The sequence below is a fragment of the Muntiacus reevesi genome, chromosome 3 (genome assembly GCF_963930625.1).
Source record: "Muntiacus reevesi chromosome 3, mMunRee1.1, whole genome shotgun sequence".
Taxonomy (NCBI): Eukaryota; Metazoa; Chordata; class Mammalia; order Artiodactyla; family Cervidae; genus Muntiacus; species Muntiacus reevesi.
The window spans coordinates 138183926-138204932 of NC_089251.1; the positions used below are offsets into that span (position 1 = coordinate 138183926).

At 34.5% G+C, this 21007-nt stretch overlaps 1 protein-coding gene across 10 annotated transcripts in view; it reads left to right on the forward strand.

Moving 5' to 3' along the window:
• Positions 1-21007, forward strand: part of KANSL1L (KAT8 regulatory NSL complex subunit 1 like) — a 122502-nt gene that overhangs the window by 53552 nt on the left and 47943 nt on the right. For all 10 annotated transcript variants that reach the window (XM_065930662.1, XM_065930656.1, XM_065930661.1 and 7 more), the window contains 2 exons: positions 7129-7326; positions 9018-9139. In XM_065930662.1, coding sequence (XP_065786734.1) covers positions 7129-7326; positions 9018-9139 — 320 coding nt within the window. The remainder of the gene's footprint in view (positions 1-7128; positions 7327-9017; positions 9140-21007) is intronic.

The following is a 21007-nucleotide window of genomic DNA, read 5'->3' on the forward strand; positions in this document are numbered from 1 at the left end:
ACATAAAAAAGTTCTAGAAAGCAATATAATGAATACCTGTGTATTCACCCCCAAATTTATCAAATATAAAATTTTTACTAGTTTGGGTATAGTTTTTAGAATAATAAAGCATTACCTTACAGTTGGAATATTTGTATAGTCCTTCCTCATCCAATTCCCTTTCCCCATGCTACTGATTCCAACATATTCTTTAAAATTTGCATTTTATATTGGTATATAGTTAACAATGTTGTGTGGTTTCAGCTGTACAACAGAGTGTTTATCAGTTATACATACGTATATATCTATTTTTTCAGATCCTTTTTCCTTATAGCTTATTACAAAATATTCCATATAGTTCCCTCTGCTATACAATATGTCCTTATTGGTTAACTATTTTCTGTATAGCAGTGTGTATATGTTAACCCCAAACTGAATTATCCCTCCCCCTTTCCCCTTTGGTAGCCATAAGTTTTTTTCTCTATGTCTGTGGGTCTATTTCTGTTTCGTATTATGAGTTTATTTGTATTATTTTAATGAATAATAATTAAATAATGTAATTTGCAGCAACAAGGATAGACATAGAGATTATCATACTAAGTGAAGTAAGCCAGACAGAGAAAAACAAATACTTTATTATATCACCTGTATGTGGAATCTAAAAACAAAAAAATTTCTACCTTTGGTTTTGTGAGAAACCATATTCTACCTAGTGCAACTGGACATAATGGAGATAATATTGTAAGGTTGATGGTGGCTAGTCTGAAACAAAAAATGATGAGAAGGGAAGGAAATAGAGTCCTCAAACCATGCAGTTAGCCTAACCCCACCTAGGATATGCACATCAATAAGGATTATTGAGTTTTAAATAGAGTCCTCAAACCATGCAGTTAGCCTAACCTCACCTAGGATATGCACATCAATAAGGATTATTGAGTTTTAAATTCTATCGTGAGTTTATATTCTGGTAGGAGAGATAGAGCATGTAAAATATAGTTGATTTTAATATAATGCAATATGGGGAATGATATGTGGTTTTAATAAGAAATAGGTGTGGCATAGAGAGAGTGTTTAACTCTGTCTTTAGGGGTTTGCAGATCAGAGAAAACATCAGTAAAGAGGTAATGCTTTAGTATAACTTTGGAGGATAAATAGTAGTTTGCTTAATGAACCTATGGAACTGAAAAAGGAATTCCTTAAAGAATTGAAGGCATTAAAAAACTGAAAAGAGAACTGCCATATGACCCAGCAATCCCACTGCTGGGCATAAACACTGAGGAAACCAGAAATGAAAGAGACACGTGTACCCCCATGTTCATCTCAGCACTGTTTACAATAGCCAGGATGTGGAAACAACCTAAATTAGTCCGTCGGCAGATGAATGGATAAGAAGGCTGTGGTTAATATACACAATGGAATGTTACTCAGCTATTAAATAGAACACATTTGAGTCAGTTCTAATGAGGTGATGAAACTGGAGCCTATTATGCAAAGTGAAGAAGAAAATCAGAAAGAAAAACACCAATACAGTATATTAATGCATATATATGAAATTTAGAAAGATGGTAATAATGACCCTATATGCTAGACAGCAAAAGAGACACAGATGTAAAGAACAGACTTTTGGACTCTGTGGGAGAAGGTGAGGGTGGGATGATTTGAGACAATAGCATTGAAACTGTATATTATCATGTACATTATCATATGTTGAAACGGATGACCAGTCCAAGTTCAATGCATAAAACAGGACACTCAAAGCCAGTGCACTGGGACAACCCAGAAAGGGGAGGGATGTGGGAGGGGGGTTCAGGATGGGGGGAAACATTTATGCCCATGGCTGATTCATGTCAATGTATGGCAAAAATCACCACAGTATTATAAAGTAATTAGCTTCGAATTAAAGTCAATAAATTAATATAAAAAAAGAATTGAAGGCATATAGCAGCATGATCTGTTTTAGGAATGGCAAATTAGTATTGTATTCAAAAAGCAGAAAGTATGAGTTATTCAGGGATGGGAGAGGAAGGTAGGCAAGTCATGAAAATCGTTTAATACTTTGTAAAATTTGATGGTGGTGTTTGTAGGAAGGTGGATAGAAGCATAGACCTAAAACCTTAGGCTTACCCATTCTGTTTGTTGAATTTGATGCAGTCATGTTCAGGAATAATTTCTTGATGCAAGTCCTGTTCAGTTTGTTTCTCATTTTTAAACATCTTCAGCTGGGCCTTAATTGTGGCTATCTCCCAATCCTCTCAAGATCACCAGAAAAGTTCCCTTCCTTGATCATTTTCTTTGAAAGATGTCACAAGTGTTTTTTATAGCCAGTAGAGTTGTAAGAACAAATTAAGTTTAAAGCAATTTGGAAATTTCCAAGAAAATTATTCCTAGTTGAATTGATAACTAAGTTTTATATCTGAATCTAGACAGTCTAGTTCATTTTGCTTTGACTTGAGAAAGGGTATTTTAATATTCTGTGTTCTAAGCAATACTTTATACTTGTTGTTTAAACATTTTTTGAATTTTGGTTATATGTTTATATAATATCTATTTGTAGTCAATTATTTTAAGGTAATAAATCTTTCCAGCAATAATATGGCTTTTATATGGCTTTAAATTTTTTCTTGGTTCAAGCGAGGTGTGTATCTGACCCTTTGTTTCCATAAGAGTCAGATTATATTTATTTTATGGAAAATGTCATTATAATTAGCCATCAAAATACATGTTTCTTTACTTTGGTAGTTTTGCCTTACCTTTTTTAGAAGTAATCAAGATATTTAATTGCTTACTTATGTGCAGGTTAGTTGATGTGTTAGCTATTATGTTGAATAGGCAAAACAACTTTTTACTCTTATATCTTCTTGAATTTCTGTAGTTCAAAAATTGAGAAGAGTGGTTTAATGCATTGTAAGTGAGATAGAACTTTTTATTTATTGTATATTGAAAGGGAAAAAACCCTTCTCAGAGATAAGGAGAAGGGAAAGAAATTGAGATGCTCTTTTATAAAAAGCATTTTTATTTTTTAAATTAATTTATTTTAATTGTAGGATAATTACTTTACAATATTGTGATGGTTTTTGCCATATACAGCAACATGAATTGGCCACAGGCATAGATATGTCCCCCCATCCTGAACCCCCCTTCCCCCACCCTGTCCCTCTGGGTTATCCCAGAGCACCAGATTTGGGTGCCCTGCTTCTTGCATGGAACTTGTGCTCATCATCTGTTTTACATATGGTAATGTACTTGTTTTAATGCTATTCTCTCAAATCATCCCACTCTCACCTTCTCCCGCTGAGTCCAAAAGTCTGTTCTTTACATCTGTATCTCCTTTGCTGCCCTACATGTGGGATCATCATTGCCGTCTTTCTAAATTCATATATACGTGTTAATATACAGTATTTGTCTTCTGTTTCTAACTTACTTTACTCTTTATGATAGGCTCCAGTTTCATCCACCTCATCAGAACTGACTCAAATGTGTTCATTTTTACACACTGTTCCATTGTGTGTATGTACTACAGCTCCCCTGTTTATTCATCTGCAAGTGGGTGTCTAGGTTGCTTCCATGTCCTACCTTATAGATAGCTTTTTAAAATAGGTGTTACTGTGTATCTCTGGTCAGGAAGCACACAGTGTTTTCATAGGGTAAAATAAGGGACAGATGACCTAGAGTGTGTCATTGCCCATTCTTTGACACAGTCCAGATGGTGTAAATTTTGCTTCAATTTTTAGAAGAGTATTAGCAACATCCCTTCCTTGTTCTTGCAACAATTTTGTCAACACATGACAGCTTCCGTATTTCTCGTATTCTCTGCTCCAGCTTTTACTTAGACAGTAGCTTCTTTTCACTTTAATTTTTTTAAAATAATTTTTCTTAGTTGGAGAAACTGGCTAAACTATATTAAATAATTTCTCTTTCAGATTTCTTCTGTTATCTTATAATAGGGTCTTCCACATCTTAAATTGTGTATTTTATTTTAAAAATTTTCATTTAAGTTTTTGCTTAAAATTAGTTTTGATGACTTTGTATAAAATGTCACTGATGACACCATGCATCTCAGATGGAACTTGATCCCACAGGCCAGGATGAAAACCCAGCCAGAGCCCAGACTGGGAATTGAACCCATGGTCTTTTAATTGAGATCACACATGATCTCAGGACTTAATGACACTCAGGTTCTTGATGTCTCATCACAGAAGGAATTTAATGAGAGACAATGTGATAGGTAAGAAGTGGATTTATTTCGAGAGAAACACATTCTACAGACAGAGTGTAGGACGTCTCAGAAGGTGAAAGGCCCTGAAATATGATGTGGTTAGTTTTTATGGGCTGGGTAATTTCATAGGCTAGCACGTGGGAGGATTAGTCCAACTATTTAGGGGAAAGGGATGGAGATTTCCAGGAATTGCGCTCTGCCCACTTTTTGACCTTTTGTGGTCCGCCTCAGAGCGGTCTTGGCCCTGGCGGGTGTGTCATTGAGCGTGCTAATGTCGTACCGTGTGCGTGTAAGAGGCCCGAGCTCCACTGGGAGTCAGATATTCCACCATCTTTGGCCTGGTTGGTTCTAACCAATTTTTGTCTTATCTGGCCCATAATATAAACTATAATAAAAACAAATGGAATTATAAATAGTATAGTGAAAACTTATATTTCTTTTGTATCAAGTACTTGTGAAAAACCTGCTAGAGACTTGTACAAATTTGGGGTAGATATTTCAGATACTTTCAAGAACTTTTGAGGCGGATGATACTACTTCTGTCAAATCTAATTTAATTTTTAAAATATCAAGTAAAACAGAAGCTACTTTTAAATACATTTCTTGAAATTTCTAGAGAGCCATATTTGTGCATTCTATAAAAATAGTCATTGAAGTAGGATCCACAGGTGGACTCCCTTATCTTTGTAAAAGTTACTAGTGCTGTTAAAGTATAGTTTAAGAAATGTTACTTTTACTAAGCATCATTTGTAATATATTACTATAAAATACTAAAATGGATACTTATACAGACTCTGAATATGTTAATTCTAAAGTGATACATTCTCTCAACTATAGTGTAAACTAAGATTACTGATATATAACATATAATCTATAGGTGGTTTCCACCCTATGTATAGCACTTACACATGATATTAGCTGCTGCTGCTGCTGCTGCTGCTGCTGCTGCTAAGTCGCTTCAGTCGTGTCTGACTCTGTGTGACCCCATAGACGGCAGCCCACCAGGCTCCGCCGTCCCTGGGATTCTCCAGGCAAGAACACTGGAGTGGGTTGCCATTTCCTTCTCCAGTGCATGAAAGTGAAAAGTGAGAGTGAAGTCGCTCAGTCGTGTCTGACTCTTTGCTACTCCATGGACTACAGCCCACCAGGCTCCTCCGTCCATGGGATTTTCCAGGCAAGAGTACTGGAGTGGGGTGCCATTGCCTTCTCCGTGATATAAGCTAGCCCATGGCAATTTAATTTATCCCATCTTGAAATACTGTACACTTGTATTATTGTTTTAGTCTGTTTTTCATTTCAAGAATATAATATTTTAGCCACATTAGGCATTTAATATCTTTGCAACTAGCCTATAGGAACTTACTGACATTTTGCCAGAAAAATAGTAATATACACATATGCACACAATATACACACACACTTAAATGTTTCATAATAATATGTATTATTTGCAGGGGCAAGTGTAATAAAAGGGATAGGAAGGGAAGAAATATTATGGTGAGAACTATGAAACCATTCAAATGACACTTGTGCACTCCTTTTTCCCCTTTCTCTCATTTCTTTGTTACTTCTAAGGGACCTAAGGATAAAGACAGTTGGAGTGAAGAAGATAGGGGATGGAGGAGAAAGTTCAGCAAGCCAGTTGAGTAGTATGTATGTGTATGAATGGTAGGCAGGGAGTACAGAGGCAGATAGATCCCTACTCATTTCTCCAATTACTTACATTTCAGAAAATACCCCTTAAAGTTGAAAACTTGTGTCTATATTATTAACCTGTCTACTCTGTAAGCAAAGAGAACTTGATTAGTTTAGAGAGTACTTTTTCTCAATAGTACAGTCCTATCCACTGTTGCTGGCTGGTCACAACAGTGTTGGGGTTCTTTAGAATGCTCTGAAAGGAGTTAATATAAAGTTAGATTGTTGTTTGACTGTTTGTAAGTTTGATATTTTAATTTATGAAATTTTTTGTTGTTCAGTCACTCAGTCTTGTCCGACTCTTTGCGGCCCCATGGACTGCAGCACTCCAGGTTTCCCTGTCCTTCACTATCTCCTGGAGTTTGCTCAAGCTCATGTCCATTGAGTCGGTGATGCCATCCACCATCTCATCCTTTGTCATCCCCTTCTCCTCCTGCTCTCAACCTTTCCTAGCATCAAGGTCTTTTCCAGTGACTTGGCTCTTCGCATCAGGTGGCCAAAGTATTGGAACTTCAGCATCATTCCTTCCAATTTTTTCTTTATTCTGAATGTATCATGCTTTTAATGCTAATAACTAAAACCTATAAGGCAATCACTTATATATAATTTATGACAGTTCTTTACAAGGCTAATCCATCAAATATATGCATGTTATTTTAGTTTGGGCTTCCCTGGTGGCTTAGAGGGTAAAGCATCTGCCTGCAATGCAGGAGACCCGGGTTCAGTCCCTGGGTGGGAAAGATCCTCTGGAGAAGGAAATGGCAACCCACTCCAGTATTCTTGCCTGGAGAATCCCATGGACAGAGGAGCCTGGTAGGCTGTATAGTCCATGGGGTTGCACAGAGTCGGACACGACTGAGTGACTTCACTTTCACTTTATTTTAGTTTAGATCCGTGACTTTTTTACAGAGTTAAACTAGTACTTCCGTCCAAGTTTGATGCATGAAACAGGGCACTCAAAGCCGGTGCACTGGTACAGCCCTGAGGGATAGGATGGGGAGGGGGGTAGGGGTGGGGTTCAGGACGGGGGACACATGTACACGCACTGTAAAGTAATTAGCCTCCAATTTAAATAAATAATTTTTTTAAATGTTAACACTTAAAACTAGTACTTCCAACTGTCTATTTTCTGATTCCCAGGGAATAATAAAAAGCATGGTTCACGTGCATCATAACATTAAAGTTCTTCCAGCAATCAATTTGTTTTCATTGCAACTCTTTAATTGCTGTTTGTCTAGGGGATAGTGATCTTAGAAGAATGTCGACTTTCAAAAGATATATTGAAAAAGCAAGTACAATTTGCAGACCAACCAGCTTCCTTAAACACTTCTGGGAATCACCAGATCCCTCAAGAGAGTCAAGATCCTTTACCAGAACAAGATTTTGAAATGTCACCAAGTAGCCCTACGCTGCTTCTTCGCAATATAGAAAAACAGGTAATGTGAAGTATGAGTGGCTTGAAATGACTTTGAATGAATTTTGTAAACTGTTCTACTTAAATGTGTTTCTTAAGAATATCAATTTCTTAAGACATTGGTTATTGAAGTTGGTCATTTGACATTAAGTACAATTAAAATATTTAGTATATCTAGTCTGTTATAATAGTGATATAATTAAAGTTATTTAAATATAATATGTTAAGCATTGGCACATAGCTATAGGGTGATAACTCATTATACTAGGGTTGGAAACTTGTTTTCTAACAAAATTGCTCATCATTGAACTTTTTTCACGAAGAACTAGGGTACCACTTAATAGACCTGAGTGGGGTGTTTGATTGATTTATTGATAGAAGGTTTTAGTGAAAGATAACATTGGAATGTGGATTATTTCATTAAAAAATGATCATGGAAATAGTCTTAATAAATCTCTGATAAACTACTTTGATTCTAAAACTTTTCCTGATATTTAAATCCTCTTATGAATAACTCATAAATATTCAAAATAAAAAATTTTGTCTTGAAAGATGGATATATAATTAGCAATGGATATATAATTAGCAAAAGGTAATTAGCAATGGTTTTCTCTCTGAAATATTATTACAGGTTATTTTCTTTTCATTTTTGAAACCTCTTCATACTTTCCCTTTTTTCTGTAATGAACTATAGTAGATTACATGTGTAATGAAAAAGGTGTCATTCTTTGGTAGAAATGTATTGTTTCCATTTATATGGCTTATGCATATTACAATTGTTATATGTGATTGTTTTGAGAATAATTAATATTTATTATATATTACAAATAGGTTACATGTAAATTTTGGATAAGAGTGAATGAAAATTTGGGGTATCTGAAAAAACTGGTATATTCAAATTAGGAAAAAATTTGAGAAGGAAGCCTAAGCTTGAATTCTAGGTCCATTTCTTTTCCTTTTAAATTTATTTTTAATTTGAGGATAATTGCTTTATAATGTTATATTGATTTCTGTCATACAACATGAATCAGCCATAAGTATATATGTGTGTGTGTATATATATATGTGTGTGTGTGTGTGTATATATATATATATATCCCCTTTCTCTTGAACCTCTTTCCCACTCGTCCCATCCCATACCTGTAGGTTGTCACAGAGCACCGAGTTGTCCTAGCTCCACATCATACCAATTTTATAATCCTTGATCAAGCAGCTTAATCTAGCTTTTCTTCAGCTTCCTTGTCTGTAATTGATTTTAATAATAGCAGTATCAGTAGTTTTAATATTGTCTACTTTGCAGGTTAGTTGTAAAGATTAGCAGTAATCTATGTTTAGAGCTTAATTTAGTGCCTGGCATATAGATGGCATTTAATAAATTATAGTTATGAGTTTGTTATTATTAATTTGGCTCCCTCAAAGGAAGCATTTTATAGATGCTGTCAGCTGAATTTCAGTGTTTTAGAGGATAGGATGAGTAGACAAAGGAACTGAGCAAAAATGGATATGAAAAAAGAGGAGTACTTAAAAATGTAGATGTATTTATAATAAATGGAAAAATCAGTAATGGTATAAATTGTCTTTATAGAGTAAATTGTTTACTAAAACAAACATTTACTTGTTTCATGAGAAGTTAAACTTTAATAGGCACTGAAGTTCTGAGATTTAACCGTATCTCTTGTTAGCAGCAGTAAAAGGTTTACTATTTTCTTGCAGAGTGCACAGTTGACTGAAATCATCAATAGTTTGATTGCCCCTCTCAACTTGTCCCCTACATCATCACCCCTCTCTTCTAAATCGTGTAGCCATAAATGTCTGGCTAATGGCATTTCCAGGAGGTAGGTATCAGTGGGTTAGTTTTACTTCTCAGTTTGGCTTTGCTTGTTTTATTTTTATTTTGTTTTGATCTTTTAAGTATTGTAACTTCTTTTTTTCCTTAAGCATTATTAGAGTACAATCCAGCAACCATGGATACATTTTTAGATAACATAAAACTTTTATAACTAAGGGAACTGTAAACCTGAGAATGAGGACGAAAGCTTTCCGGGAAGCTTTTTAATGTTTCTTAAAAAGAAAAACAGTGCTATCATTTGCTTCAGAAGTACTGCCATATTTAATATGCCTTCCATTTTGTACATTTTGTAGTCTTCAGCTACATACTGCCGTTGCAATGCATTTTAATAAAAGATTCTATATATAGTTTGGGCGTGGAAGACTGATTGATAGATACCATCCATAAAATTGAGCTTAAAGTTTACTCATTTTGTAAATGAGTCATTCTGTAGTTCAGCTTTTGTAAGATAAATTTTTTACTAAATGTAGTTAATATGGTAATTCCTATAATCCTTAGCAATTTATTATGTCATGTTAGCAAAAAATATAGATACTATGAATCCTCTTTTGGGAACAGCATTTGTGCCCTTTATTTTGCTTACTTTTCTCTTTTAATCTTTCGATAAATTAGAATTAAAGGAATACTAGAATATTATTTTGTGCATCTAATTTTTTTCAAATAAAATTGTAGTGTGGGCTTCTTTGCCTTAAGTACCATAAAGAATTAAGTGTAATTTAGTATTGGAAATATTCATATTAATAATTATATAAGATTTATTATTAAATTAAAAATAACAAGAAAGGAAAATTTATACCACAGTGAAAATTATGCTGAGTAGCTATCAGATTCTTAATGAGACTAGTGTATATAAACTAAGTCTTAAAAATGCTGTTATTTTTATTTCTAATTTGTTGTTTTGAAAGGAATTTTTAATAGTTTTACAGTTTTGTGTGTGCAGGGTCATTTTTACATTATTCTATTATGAAAACAGTTATTCTGTTGGTTTTACTTTTATTTTTGTTGACTTTATATTCAATCCTTGTATCACTGATGATTCTCTTGAAAGTAAAGATTCTAATGTGTTCTAATAATAATATCTTCATTTATGAGAACATTTCCTCATTAAAAAAGTCATAATTACAAATTGAGCCACTAAGCACCATCAAATTGTGATTTGGGGCTGTGTCAATTTTAGATAACATTTTGTTTACCTAACTAGGTCTTATGCTGTTATACTTATGTGGGTGTGGTGTGTGTGTGTATGTGTGTACTAATTTTCATCTTAATGTACTTGCATATATTTTTGATCATTTATTCACAAAGTATTTATTGCTTAACTGTTGCTGTATGCCCTATAGTTAAAGTCCTAGGAACACAATGATTAAGAAGACAAAATCTTCACTTTTAAATGGCCTAAACAGTTTAGCAGGTTAAACATGTAATTGTTTAAAATACCATATAATAATAGTGGAATTGTGTGGAGTTGTTTGAATATTTGGTTTTAAGAAAATTACTAGAGCTCATCAATGAATATAGTAAAGTTGCAGGATATAAAATTAACACACAGAAATCCCTTGCATTCCTATATACTAACAATGAAAAAACAGAAAGAGAAATTAAGGAAACAATACCATTCACCATTGCAACAAAAAGAATAAAATACTTAGGAGTATATCTACCTAAAGAAACAAAAGACCTATACACAGAAAACTATAAAACATTGATGAAAGAAATCAAAGAGGACACAAACAGATGGAGAAACATACCGTGTTCAGTGATTGGAAGAATCAATATTGTCAAAATGGCTATTCTACCCAAAGTCATCTATAGATTCAATGCAATCCCTATCAAGCTACCAACGGTATTTTTCACAGAACTAGAACAAATAATAGCTGTCATAGTTGAAAAACGTGCTTCATAAAAATATACAAATCCAAATGAAAGAAATGTAACATTGGCTATGTTTACCAAATCATGATACTTTTTCAATCCTATCTTTTATATAGTCAAAAGGTTCTTATTGAAATCAGCTAGTAATTGCCATCTTTCCTGATGTTAAGTAGTTGTTCCTACAAACTAATTTGAAAGATGATTTCTGAAAATTTGTAACAGGTTGAAAACCTAAAATTATTTGATAGATTTAAAAGCAGGTAAAATTTTGCTCTCCAGCATTTTGAAATGTGCTGATGTATGTGTTTTAATTAATTTTGTTTTTACTAATGTGTTTATTTTTGACAACAATGAACACTTTTTTCCAAATACTTTATACATGAGTTTTTTTCCAAAAAGCACTTATTTTCACATTTCCTATCAAAATGTTATATTCCCTTGAAGGAAAGATTATAATATTTATTTTCTAACATTTGCTAGAAAATGTAACACAGCTGCCTTTCATCAACTCTGAGAGAAGATGAGAGAATTTAGACTGCTAAGTTTTTTAAATGCCTAATTGATCTTTAATAAGTCTTGTTACGAGATAACAGTAAACTGCTATATGAAACAAACGATTTGGGGGATACTCCAGATCTCATAAAAAATTTTGTAAAAATTATATTTATGATAGTATATACTATAATATATTAACCAGGAACATAGAAACTACAATATATTACAGATAAGAAAATAATAACACTGAAAGGAAATTTTGAGGATATGTGGTCATTGTGTTAGATACCAAAGAGAGGTACTAAAAAATATCTCTTGGTTTTGTCAGTTGAGACTTTAGCAAGAATATGTAGTGTGATATGACAGAAATAAGAGTTGATTGTGAATGGAACAGGAGATGAAATAGAGAGGAGTCCAGACTGTATTTTCAAGGGTGCTGACTGTTAAGGCTGAAATAAAATGAATACACAAAGTCAAGGAAGGTGTTTTTGTCTTTAAGAAGGAAGGTGTTTTTGTTTTTAAGATGGAAGATATGTAAACATCTTTATTAAAATAAAGAGAAGAGAAAGAGCTACAGATGGGAAATGTAGAGATACAAAGTTATGGAGGAACCTTATGACAGGAGAAAGTAATGTAAAATAATTTAACAGATTATTTTACATTACTCATATTTAAGAGTATTATCATAGATTTTAAAAATTAATCAAATATATAATTTTCACATTATAGTAATATATGGAAAAGTTTTAATTTAAGAGATATCTATATTGAAGCAATGTAAAATTTATTTTTTGTGAAGCTTCTGACTGGGAGTAAAATGTCAAATGAAAGTGAAAGTCACATGTCCGGCTCTTTACGACCCCAAGGAAGTCTCCAGGCCGGAATACTGGAGTGGGTAGCCTTTCCCTTCGCCAGGAGATCTTCCCAACCCAGGGATCAAACCCAGGTCTCCCACATTGCAGGCGGATTCTTTACCAGCTGAGCCACAAGGGAAGCCCATGTCAAGTGAGGTCCAGTTTTATTTCTCGCATCTTTCTGTTTTTCCAATATTCTTGATATCTTTTTTCCTTTACATGTAGTTTAATATGAACAAAACATCTTTTAAACTTAGAGATTTTCAAGAGTAAGGGCTTACTCTGTTTAATGGTATTCAAACCACAAAGCACTTACTATTCACTTTTTGAATTAAAGTAAATGTGAAGGTAAGAAAATGCTTTTGAGTAAGAATTTTTAAAATTCTGGTAAAATGTACATACCATAAAATTTACCATTTTAACCATTTTTAAGTTCTAGGAGCATTAAGTGATTCACATTTTTGTCAATAGTGTCCATCATCCATCTCCAGAAGTTTTTTCATCTTCCTAAACTGAAACTCTATATCTATTAAATGATACCTCTACATTCTTTGTTCTTCCTGGTTCTTAGCAACCACCGTTCTATGTATATCTCTATGAGGCTGACTATGCTAGGTATTTTATATAAATGAAATCATATAGTTTTTGTCCATTTGTGATTGCCTTGTTTCACTTAGCATAATGTTGTCAAGGTTCATCCATATATTGTAGCATATGTCAACATTCCCTTTTTAAGGGAATAAAATTCTGCTTTATGTATGAACATTGTTTTAAACTTTAAATCAGTTTATTGACATGGTAACACAACACACTGCCTCTCTGACACCCCCATGCCCCCTCACCCAGTATATTGATAGATGTCTCCCCCTTTCTCCTCCCTGAAAACAGGCTGTTCAGTGAAGCAGGGTAGGCCACTTCGGCACCCCCAGTCTCCTGCCTCAGTTCTGTGGCTCAAGGTCTCGGGTACTGCTCAGAACCTGCACTCAGCCAGGCAGTCATCCAGTCTCTAAGAACAGATTCCCCCACAAACCTCAGGCTCTGAGTTGCTGTTTTGTTTACCCATTGATCCTTGGATGAACTTTTGGGTTGCTTCCACCTTTTGGCTAGTGTGAATAATGCTTCTGTGAACAGGGATATACAAATATCTGTTGAGGTCCCAGCTTTTTATTTTCTGCATATGTACCCAGAAGGGGAATTGGTGGATTGAATAAAAGTTTCTTTTTCAATTGTTTACTTTTTAAATGAGAAATTATTGAATGCTGTTAACATTTCTAAACCAAAAGTTAAAAAGAAAAAAAGTAAAAGCCCAGAAAATTAAACAAGGCACAGCAGTCTGCTTTGTCTGAGACCAAATTCTGACAAATATCAGCTGAGGGTTTGATAGCTTTGTGTGGAAAGAGAAGAGGCCAGATGCAGAAAAATCAAGTGAGGTTTTAATAGCTTGGGTTAGAGGATGATAAATCAAAGCCCATGGCCTTGCCTATATATATATATGTATATATATTCCTTTGTATATGTATATATATTGTAAATATATATATTTGTATATATATATTCTTTTTCATATTCTTTGCTGCATATCAGAAGCACAACATTGTAAATCAACTATACTTCATTTAAAAAAACAAACTGTTTCCCTTTTTCCACTCCTGGGGCACCATGGGGAGAGTTGCCTTAAAATAGCAAACCTATATTGAAATAATGTGAACATTATAGGGATTTGACATGGATTTTCAGTCCAAATTTCCATCAGTGAGTCATCAAGGATTCCCTAGTTTAAAATGATTCTATAATGGATGATTCTACAAGATAGATGCAAAGTCAAATGCAGATTCTCTCTAGGGGAAGGTACCTTCTTTCTTCAGTTAGTTCAGTTCAGTCTCTCAGTCGTGTCCTGATTCTTTGCAACCCCATGGACTGCAGCACGCCAGGCCTCCCTGTCCATCACCAACTCCTGGAGTTTACTCAAACTCATGTGCATTGAGTCGGTGATGCCATCCAACCATCTCATCCTCTGTCATCCTCTCCTCCTGCCTTCAGTCTTTCCCAGCATCAGGGTCTTTTCAAATGACTCAGTTCGCATCAGGTGGCCAAAGTATTGGAGTTTCAACTTCAGCATCAGTCCTTCCAATGAATATTCAGTCCTGATTTCCGTTAGGATGGACAGGTTGGATCTCCTTTGCAGTCCAAGGGACTCTCAAGAGTCTTCAACACCACAGCTCAAAAGAATCAGTTCTTCATTGCTCAGCTTTCTTTATAATCCAACTCTCACATCCATACATAACTGCTGGAAAAACCATAGCTTTGACCAGATGGACCTTTGTTGGCAAAGTAATGTTTCTGCTTTTTAAAATGCTGTCTACGTTGGTCATAACTTTCCTTCCAAGGAGCTCTTGCTCTTTTAATTTCATGGTTATAGTCACCATCTGCAGTGATTTTGGAGCCCCCCAAAATAAATACTGTCACTGTTTCCCCATCTATTTGCCATGAAGTGATGGGACCAGATGCTATGATCTTAGTTTTCTGAATGTTGAGTTTTAAGCCAACTTTTTCACTCTCCTCTTTCACTTTCATCAAGAGGCTCTTTAGTTCTTCTTCACTTTCTGCCATAAGGGTGGTGTCATCTGCATATCTGAAGTTATTGATATTTCTCCCAGAAATCTATATTCCAGCTTGTGCTTCCTCCAGCCCAGCATTTCTCATGATGTACTCTTCATATAAGTTAAATAAGTAGGGTGACAATATGCAGCCTTGGATGTACTCCTTTTCCTATTTGGAACCAGTCTGTTGTTCCATGTCCAGTTCTAACTGTAGCTTCCTAACCTGCATACAGATATCTCAGGAGGCAGGTCAGGCGGTCTGGTATTCCCATCTTTCAGAATTTTCCACAGTTTGTTGTGGTTTACACGGTCAAAGGCTTTGGCATAGTCAATAAAACAGAAGTAGATGTTTTTCTGGAACTCTCTTGCTTTTTTGATGATACAGCAGATGTTAGCAATTTGATCTTTGGTTCCTCTACCTTTTCTAAATTCAGGTTGATGATCTGGACATTCACGGTTCATGTACTATTAAAACCTGGCTTGTAGAATTTTGAACATTACTTTACTGTAATTAAACCAAGTACTCTTAAATTGAGGATAAACACACTATTGGCTGTTTTTCTCCTATTATATTTTATTTTCATATTACATTAGGAAAACATACCTTCTCTAAAAAGACTGCCTTGGGATATTTAATCTCCTTTCTCCCCCCCAAAAGGTTTTAACTTTTGTTTATGCTTAGTTATAGTGGCTTTTAATTTAGTGGTTTGTGGGTAACTTGAGATTATGGAAATATATATATACTCTTTTCATGTACTTTTTGTTTTCAACATTTTGTGACCTTGGGCAAGTCAGTTAATTTCTTTACATTGCACTTTTTTTATTCTAAATTTACTAGGATACAAATATTTTCTAAAGTAATTTCTAGTGCTAATAGTCTTCAATCAAATGTTTATTTGTAAAGAATTCCATTTTTTCAAACAAATGAAAAATGAAAAACAGATCTCAATGCAGTTTAAAATATATATCTCTTTGTAACATCACTATTGTTCTTTGCTTTGGATGTTCTATGTTAGCTTATATCTAGAGATTTAGTGAATAAAGAGAAATTACTCAACACATTTTATTAACTTTAAAGCATAATATAGAATTTATTATGGAAAGAAGTACCCTAGATAATAGGAGGAATGATGATTCTACTCAAGTGTCAAAACTTTTGAATAAGCCATTTGGTAAGAACTAAGCCAAATTTATTACACATTGCCTTTCTTGGGTGCTTCTGAGCTTAGTTTTTCTTTAATAACTCAGGCTCATCCCTGAGTCCACATCCTCACAGACTTATCAAGATTAATAATTGTATATCAATGACAAAATTCACTTAATAGTCAGCAAATACATCCCGAGTGATATAGGGTGCTGGGCATTGGATTGGATTGGGTTTTGATGTTGAACAAAACCAGGTGTGGTCTCTGACCTTATGGTATAGAGTCTAACTGGGTAAAAATGGTATCAGCTGAAGAACCACACAAATAAATGTGTAATTTAAAATCCTGGGACTTCCCTGGCGGTCTAGTGACAAAGATTCCATGCTTTCCATGCAGGGGACCCTAGTTCAATCCCTGGTTAGGCAGCTAGATCCTCCACACTGCAACTAAAATCTTCTGTGTGCCACAGCTAAGACCTGGCACAAGCAAATAAATACGCAATAAAAATTTTAAAGTAAATACTGAAGAAAAAAAAAAGTTCCTGGTGGGACTTCCTTGACAGTCTAGCAGATGGAAGTCTGTGCTTCCAAGGCAGGGAGCTCAGATTAGATCCCTGGTCAAGGAAGTAAGATCCCACATGCCACAGAAAAAATGTAAAGAAAATTTTTAAATAAAAAAATAAAATTAAAATCCTGGTCAAGTGCTATGAAGAAAACTCATTGCATTGTTAAATAGTTCTGAAATTAGATGGGTCTGAGATCAGTCCCAACTGTAGAACTTGGTAGCATTGTGATCTTAAGCAACTTTCTAGATCACAGTTAAAATGCAGATAGTTTGCTTGTTGGGTTATTGTGAGGATCAAATGAGAGAAGTGTTATATAATTTTATTCTTGTTTTTTACTTGTTTATTATCTACCTTCCTGGATGACAATGTAAGCTCCGTGACAGTAGGAATTTTTCTGGTCTGTCTTAACTGCTATTTTCTTGACATCTAGATCAAGAGTCATAACATGGACATGAATAAATACTTTTTGAATGAATGAAATATCTTTTAGGATTTCATACAGGTAATCAGCATTCTCCCCAAAATATTTTGTACTTGTTTGCTTTTTCTCTATCATAGTCAGATTGATATGTTGTTAATCTCATGCTGCCTCCTGCAATTCTGCTTCCTCTCATTTAATTTAACTCTGGACTAGAAAATCAGATAAACAAAGTCAGATGGTAGAAGTACCTGTCCTATAATAAGAGATTCTGAAGTAAAAGATAAGTCCTCTCTCTTAATAGTAACAGGAGTGAGCTTTCATCCATGAACTCATTGAGATCTTTTTTGGTTTTTTAAGAGGTGTTTGCGGTTTCAGCTGTAATCTGTATTCTTGGACTTACTTATGATAAGTAAACTCATCAGTGCTTCTAATAAAGCATTCTCATTCTAGCTTTATATCACATCATACCATATATATATATATATATATATATATATATATATATATATATGTAATTAGGTCTAAGAAATTTAAATTTTGATTTTTTAAAGTTTGGTTACCTATTCTGTATTGTTATTTTTAGTGGACCACATAAAACTTAATGTGTGATACACTTTTTTGTAAGTATTTAAGATAAATTTTATAATACCCTAATGATCTGTTCTTATGTCTAAAGTAAATTCACTTGGTTAATTATTTTTGAGGGCAGCTGTTTTGCCCACTTTTTACTCATTTATTCCCAACCCCCAACTCTTATTTAATTGCATTGTCTCCCAGAAGTCAGGATTGTTTCCTTAGCTTATTAATCTTGGCAGCAGGGTTTCAGATGAGTCACCGGGAACTGAGCAGCTGAAAAGACTGGCTCTTCAAACAGATGAAGCGTCACATTTTATCTTCATAGAGACGGTTATTTGTTTTTAGATCTCATACTCTAAAATGAAGATAAAGTGCTGTAAGTGCATCTTCATTTACCCCATGGGGTATTATCTCTGGGAAAGTGAATTTCTACTTGAAATAATGTCTAGAATTTTTGTTGTTGTTGTTTTTCTTTAATGGGTCCCAGAATATGATATGAAATTAAATTCCAATGAATCATTGTCATGCTATTTATTTCCACAAATGATAATTATCTCACAAAATGTAATGATTCTTTCTGATTGGGCATCATAATTGAAAACTGCAGCTGAACTGATAAACTAATCACATATAAAGTAATTCTCTTACCCTCATAATATTTTCAATAGTCACTTCTCTGTTATGAGAAAACGGTTAGCAAATTCTAGGCTGAAGTTTTCAAACATAATTTTGAGTTTCTGTGACATTAAATATTGTATCAGCTAGATGTACAATATCAATAAGGAAATAAAATGTCTCCTGGTGTGTTTTTAAAGTAATACCAATAGGATTTATTTTCTTTTGTAAACTTATACTTTTCCCTTTTAACCTGTATTAATGTAAGTCTTAAACTTAATGTTATAGGAAATGTTTAAATTGTGATACAACCACTGAAGGCATGTCATATAACTATTTAAAAAATGATCTGTATTAAAAAAGATGTGGTTATATAGGAATTTACTTCCTTTAGAATGTTAGGTGGAAAAAATCGGGATACCACAATCATTGTGATCCCATGGCGTCACGGAGTCAGACACGACTTGCAGATGAACAGCAACAGCCGTAGACCCTCCTAGGGGTGTGATTTTATAGGGGAAAAAAAGATACTTAAAGGAGAAAAATCAAATTTTTTCTAATGCTATATTTGTGTTTAGATGCGAGGATTTTAAAAAATATTTTAGAATTTTTCAGATTTTTTTCTCTTTGCAAATTTTCCTTTAAAATGAAAAAAAAAATAGTGAAATGCTAGAAAGTCTCAATTTCAAACTATATTCCATATGTCAGAAAAACAGCTCAGAGATTATAGTGAAAAATCTGAGCTGAACTCCCAAACTATAGGTTAGTTAGAAATGTTTGATAGATTTTATGTCCCTGATAGCTCAGTTGGTAAAGAATCTGCCTGCAATGCAGGAGACTCCGGTTCGATTCCTGAGCTGGGAAGATCTGCTGGAGAAGGGATAGGCTACCTACTCCAATGTTGTTGGGCTTCCCTTGTGGCTCAGCTGGTAAAGAATCCGCCTGCAAAGTGGGACACCTGGGTTTGATCCTGAGTTGGGAAGATCCCCTGGAGAAGAGAAAGGCTACCCACTCCAGTATTCTGGTCTAGAGAATTCCGTGGACTGTATAGTCCATAGGGTTGCAAAGAGTTGGACACGACTGAGCCACTTGCACTTCACATTCAGAAAAAATATAGCTCTCATATTGGCTTCCTAGTCTCCTTGCCTTTATACTCTAAAAAGTCCTCTTGAAATTAAGAGCCAGAGGTGGGAATGGCAGATGGCTCTACAATATTTGATCTCTTTTCCTCTCAACCTTTATTATGTAAAACTTGAACATACAGAAAGCATACAAAAGTGAATCAGCTTATTCCTAGCTTAAATAGTTCTCAAGATTTTGCTACTTATTTCAGCTATTTCTCTTCCTGATATATTTTTTTCCTATGAACTTAAAAAAATTTTTATTGATATTTTAACTGTAAGACTTTCATTTGTTTCTTTGATAAACTTTTTTTCAACATACCCACCATGTTGTCATTGCTTATTTTTTATTTTTATAATATTTTAGTCATAATTTATCACTATCATAAAATTCTCTGTTCATATTCATATTTTGCAGTTGTCTCAAAATCATCTTTTTATGGACAATTTATTAGAATCAGGACCCAAACAAAATCCGTATGCCTCCTAAGTCTCTTATTCTCGAATAGCCACTTCAAAATGTATTGCAAGTTCCTAATGCCAAAAAAGACTGCAATTATAGATGACATTTTGGTGTTCTTATAAAATTAATAAAAGTTCATTGTACAATAACTTAAAACTTCATGAGCTATCAAGAAGAAAGTGGAAATCACTTGTATTGTTCAGAGTATATTTCCTTCCTATCATACATAATTTTCATTGTTGAGCTCTACTGGAAGTTTTGTATCTTATTTCAGTAGTATATCTGAAGCTTTTTATACTTAAAATATTTCTTTTCCATTTTAATGGCTGCGTAAAGATGTTACTTAATTTTTCAGAGTAGGTAAATATCTTAATTTTTTTTAGTTCAGTTCAGTCGCTCAGTCGCATCTGACACTTTGCAACCCCATGGACTGCAGCACGCCAGGCCTCCCTGTCCATCACCAACTCCCGGAGTTTACTCAAACTTAGGTCCATAGAGTTGGTGATGCCATCCAACCATCTCATCCTCTGTCATCCCCTTCTCCTCCCACCTTCAGTCTTTCCCAGCATCAAGGTCTTTTCCAGTGAGTCAGTTCTTCGCATCAGGTGGCCAGAGTATTGGAGTTTCAGCTTCAGCATCAGTCCTTCCAGTGAATATTCAGGACTGATTTCCTTTAGGATGGACTGGTTTGATCTCCTTGCATTCCAAGGGACTCTCAAGAGTCTTCTCCAATACCACAGTTCAAAAGCATCAGTTCTTTGGCGCTCAGCCTTCTTTATGATCCAACTCTCACATCCATACTGGAAAAACCATAGCTTTGACTAGACAGACCTTTGTCGGCAAAATAATGTCTCTGTTTTTTAATTGCTGCCTAGGTTGGTCATAGCTTTTCTTCCAAGGAGCAAGCGTCTTTTAATTTCATGGCTGCAGTCACCATCTGCAGTGATTTTGGAGCCCCCCAAAATAAAGTCTGTCACTGTTTCCATTGTTTCCTCATCCTTTGTGATGAAGTGATGGGACCGGATGCCATGATCTTAGTTTTCTAAATGTTGAGTTTTAAGCCAGCTTTTTCACTCTCCTCTTTCATTTTCATCAAGAGGCTCTTTAGTTCTTCTTCACTTTCTGCC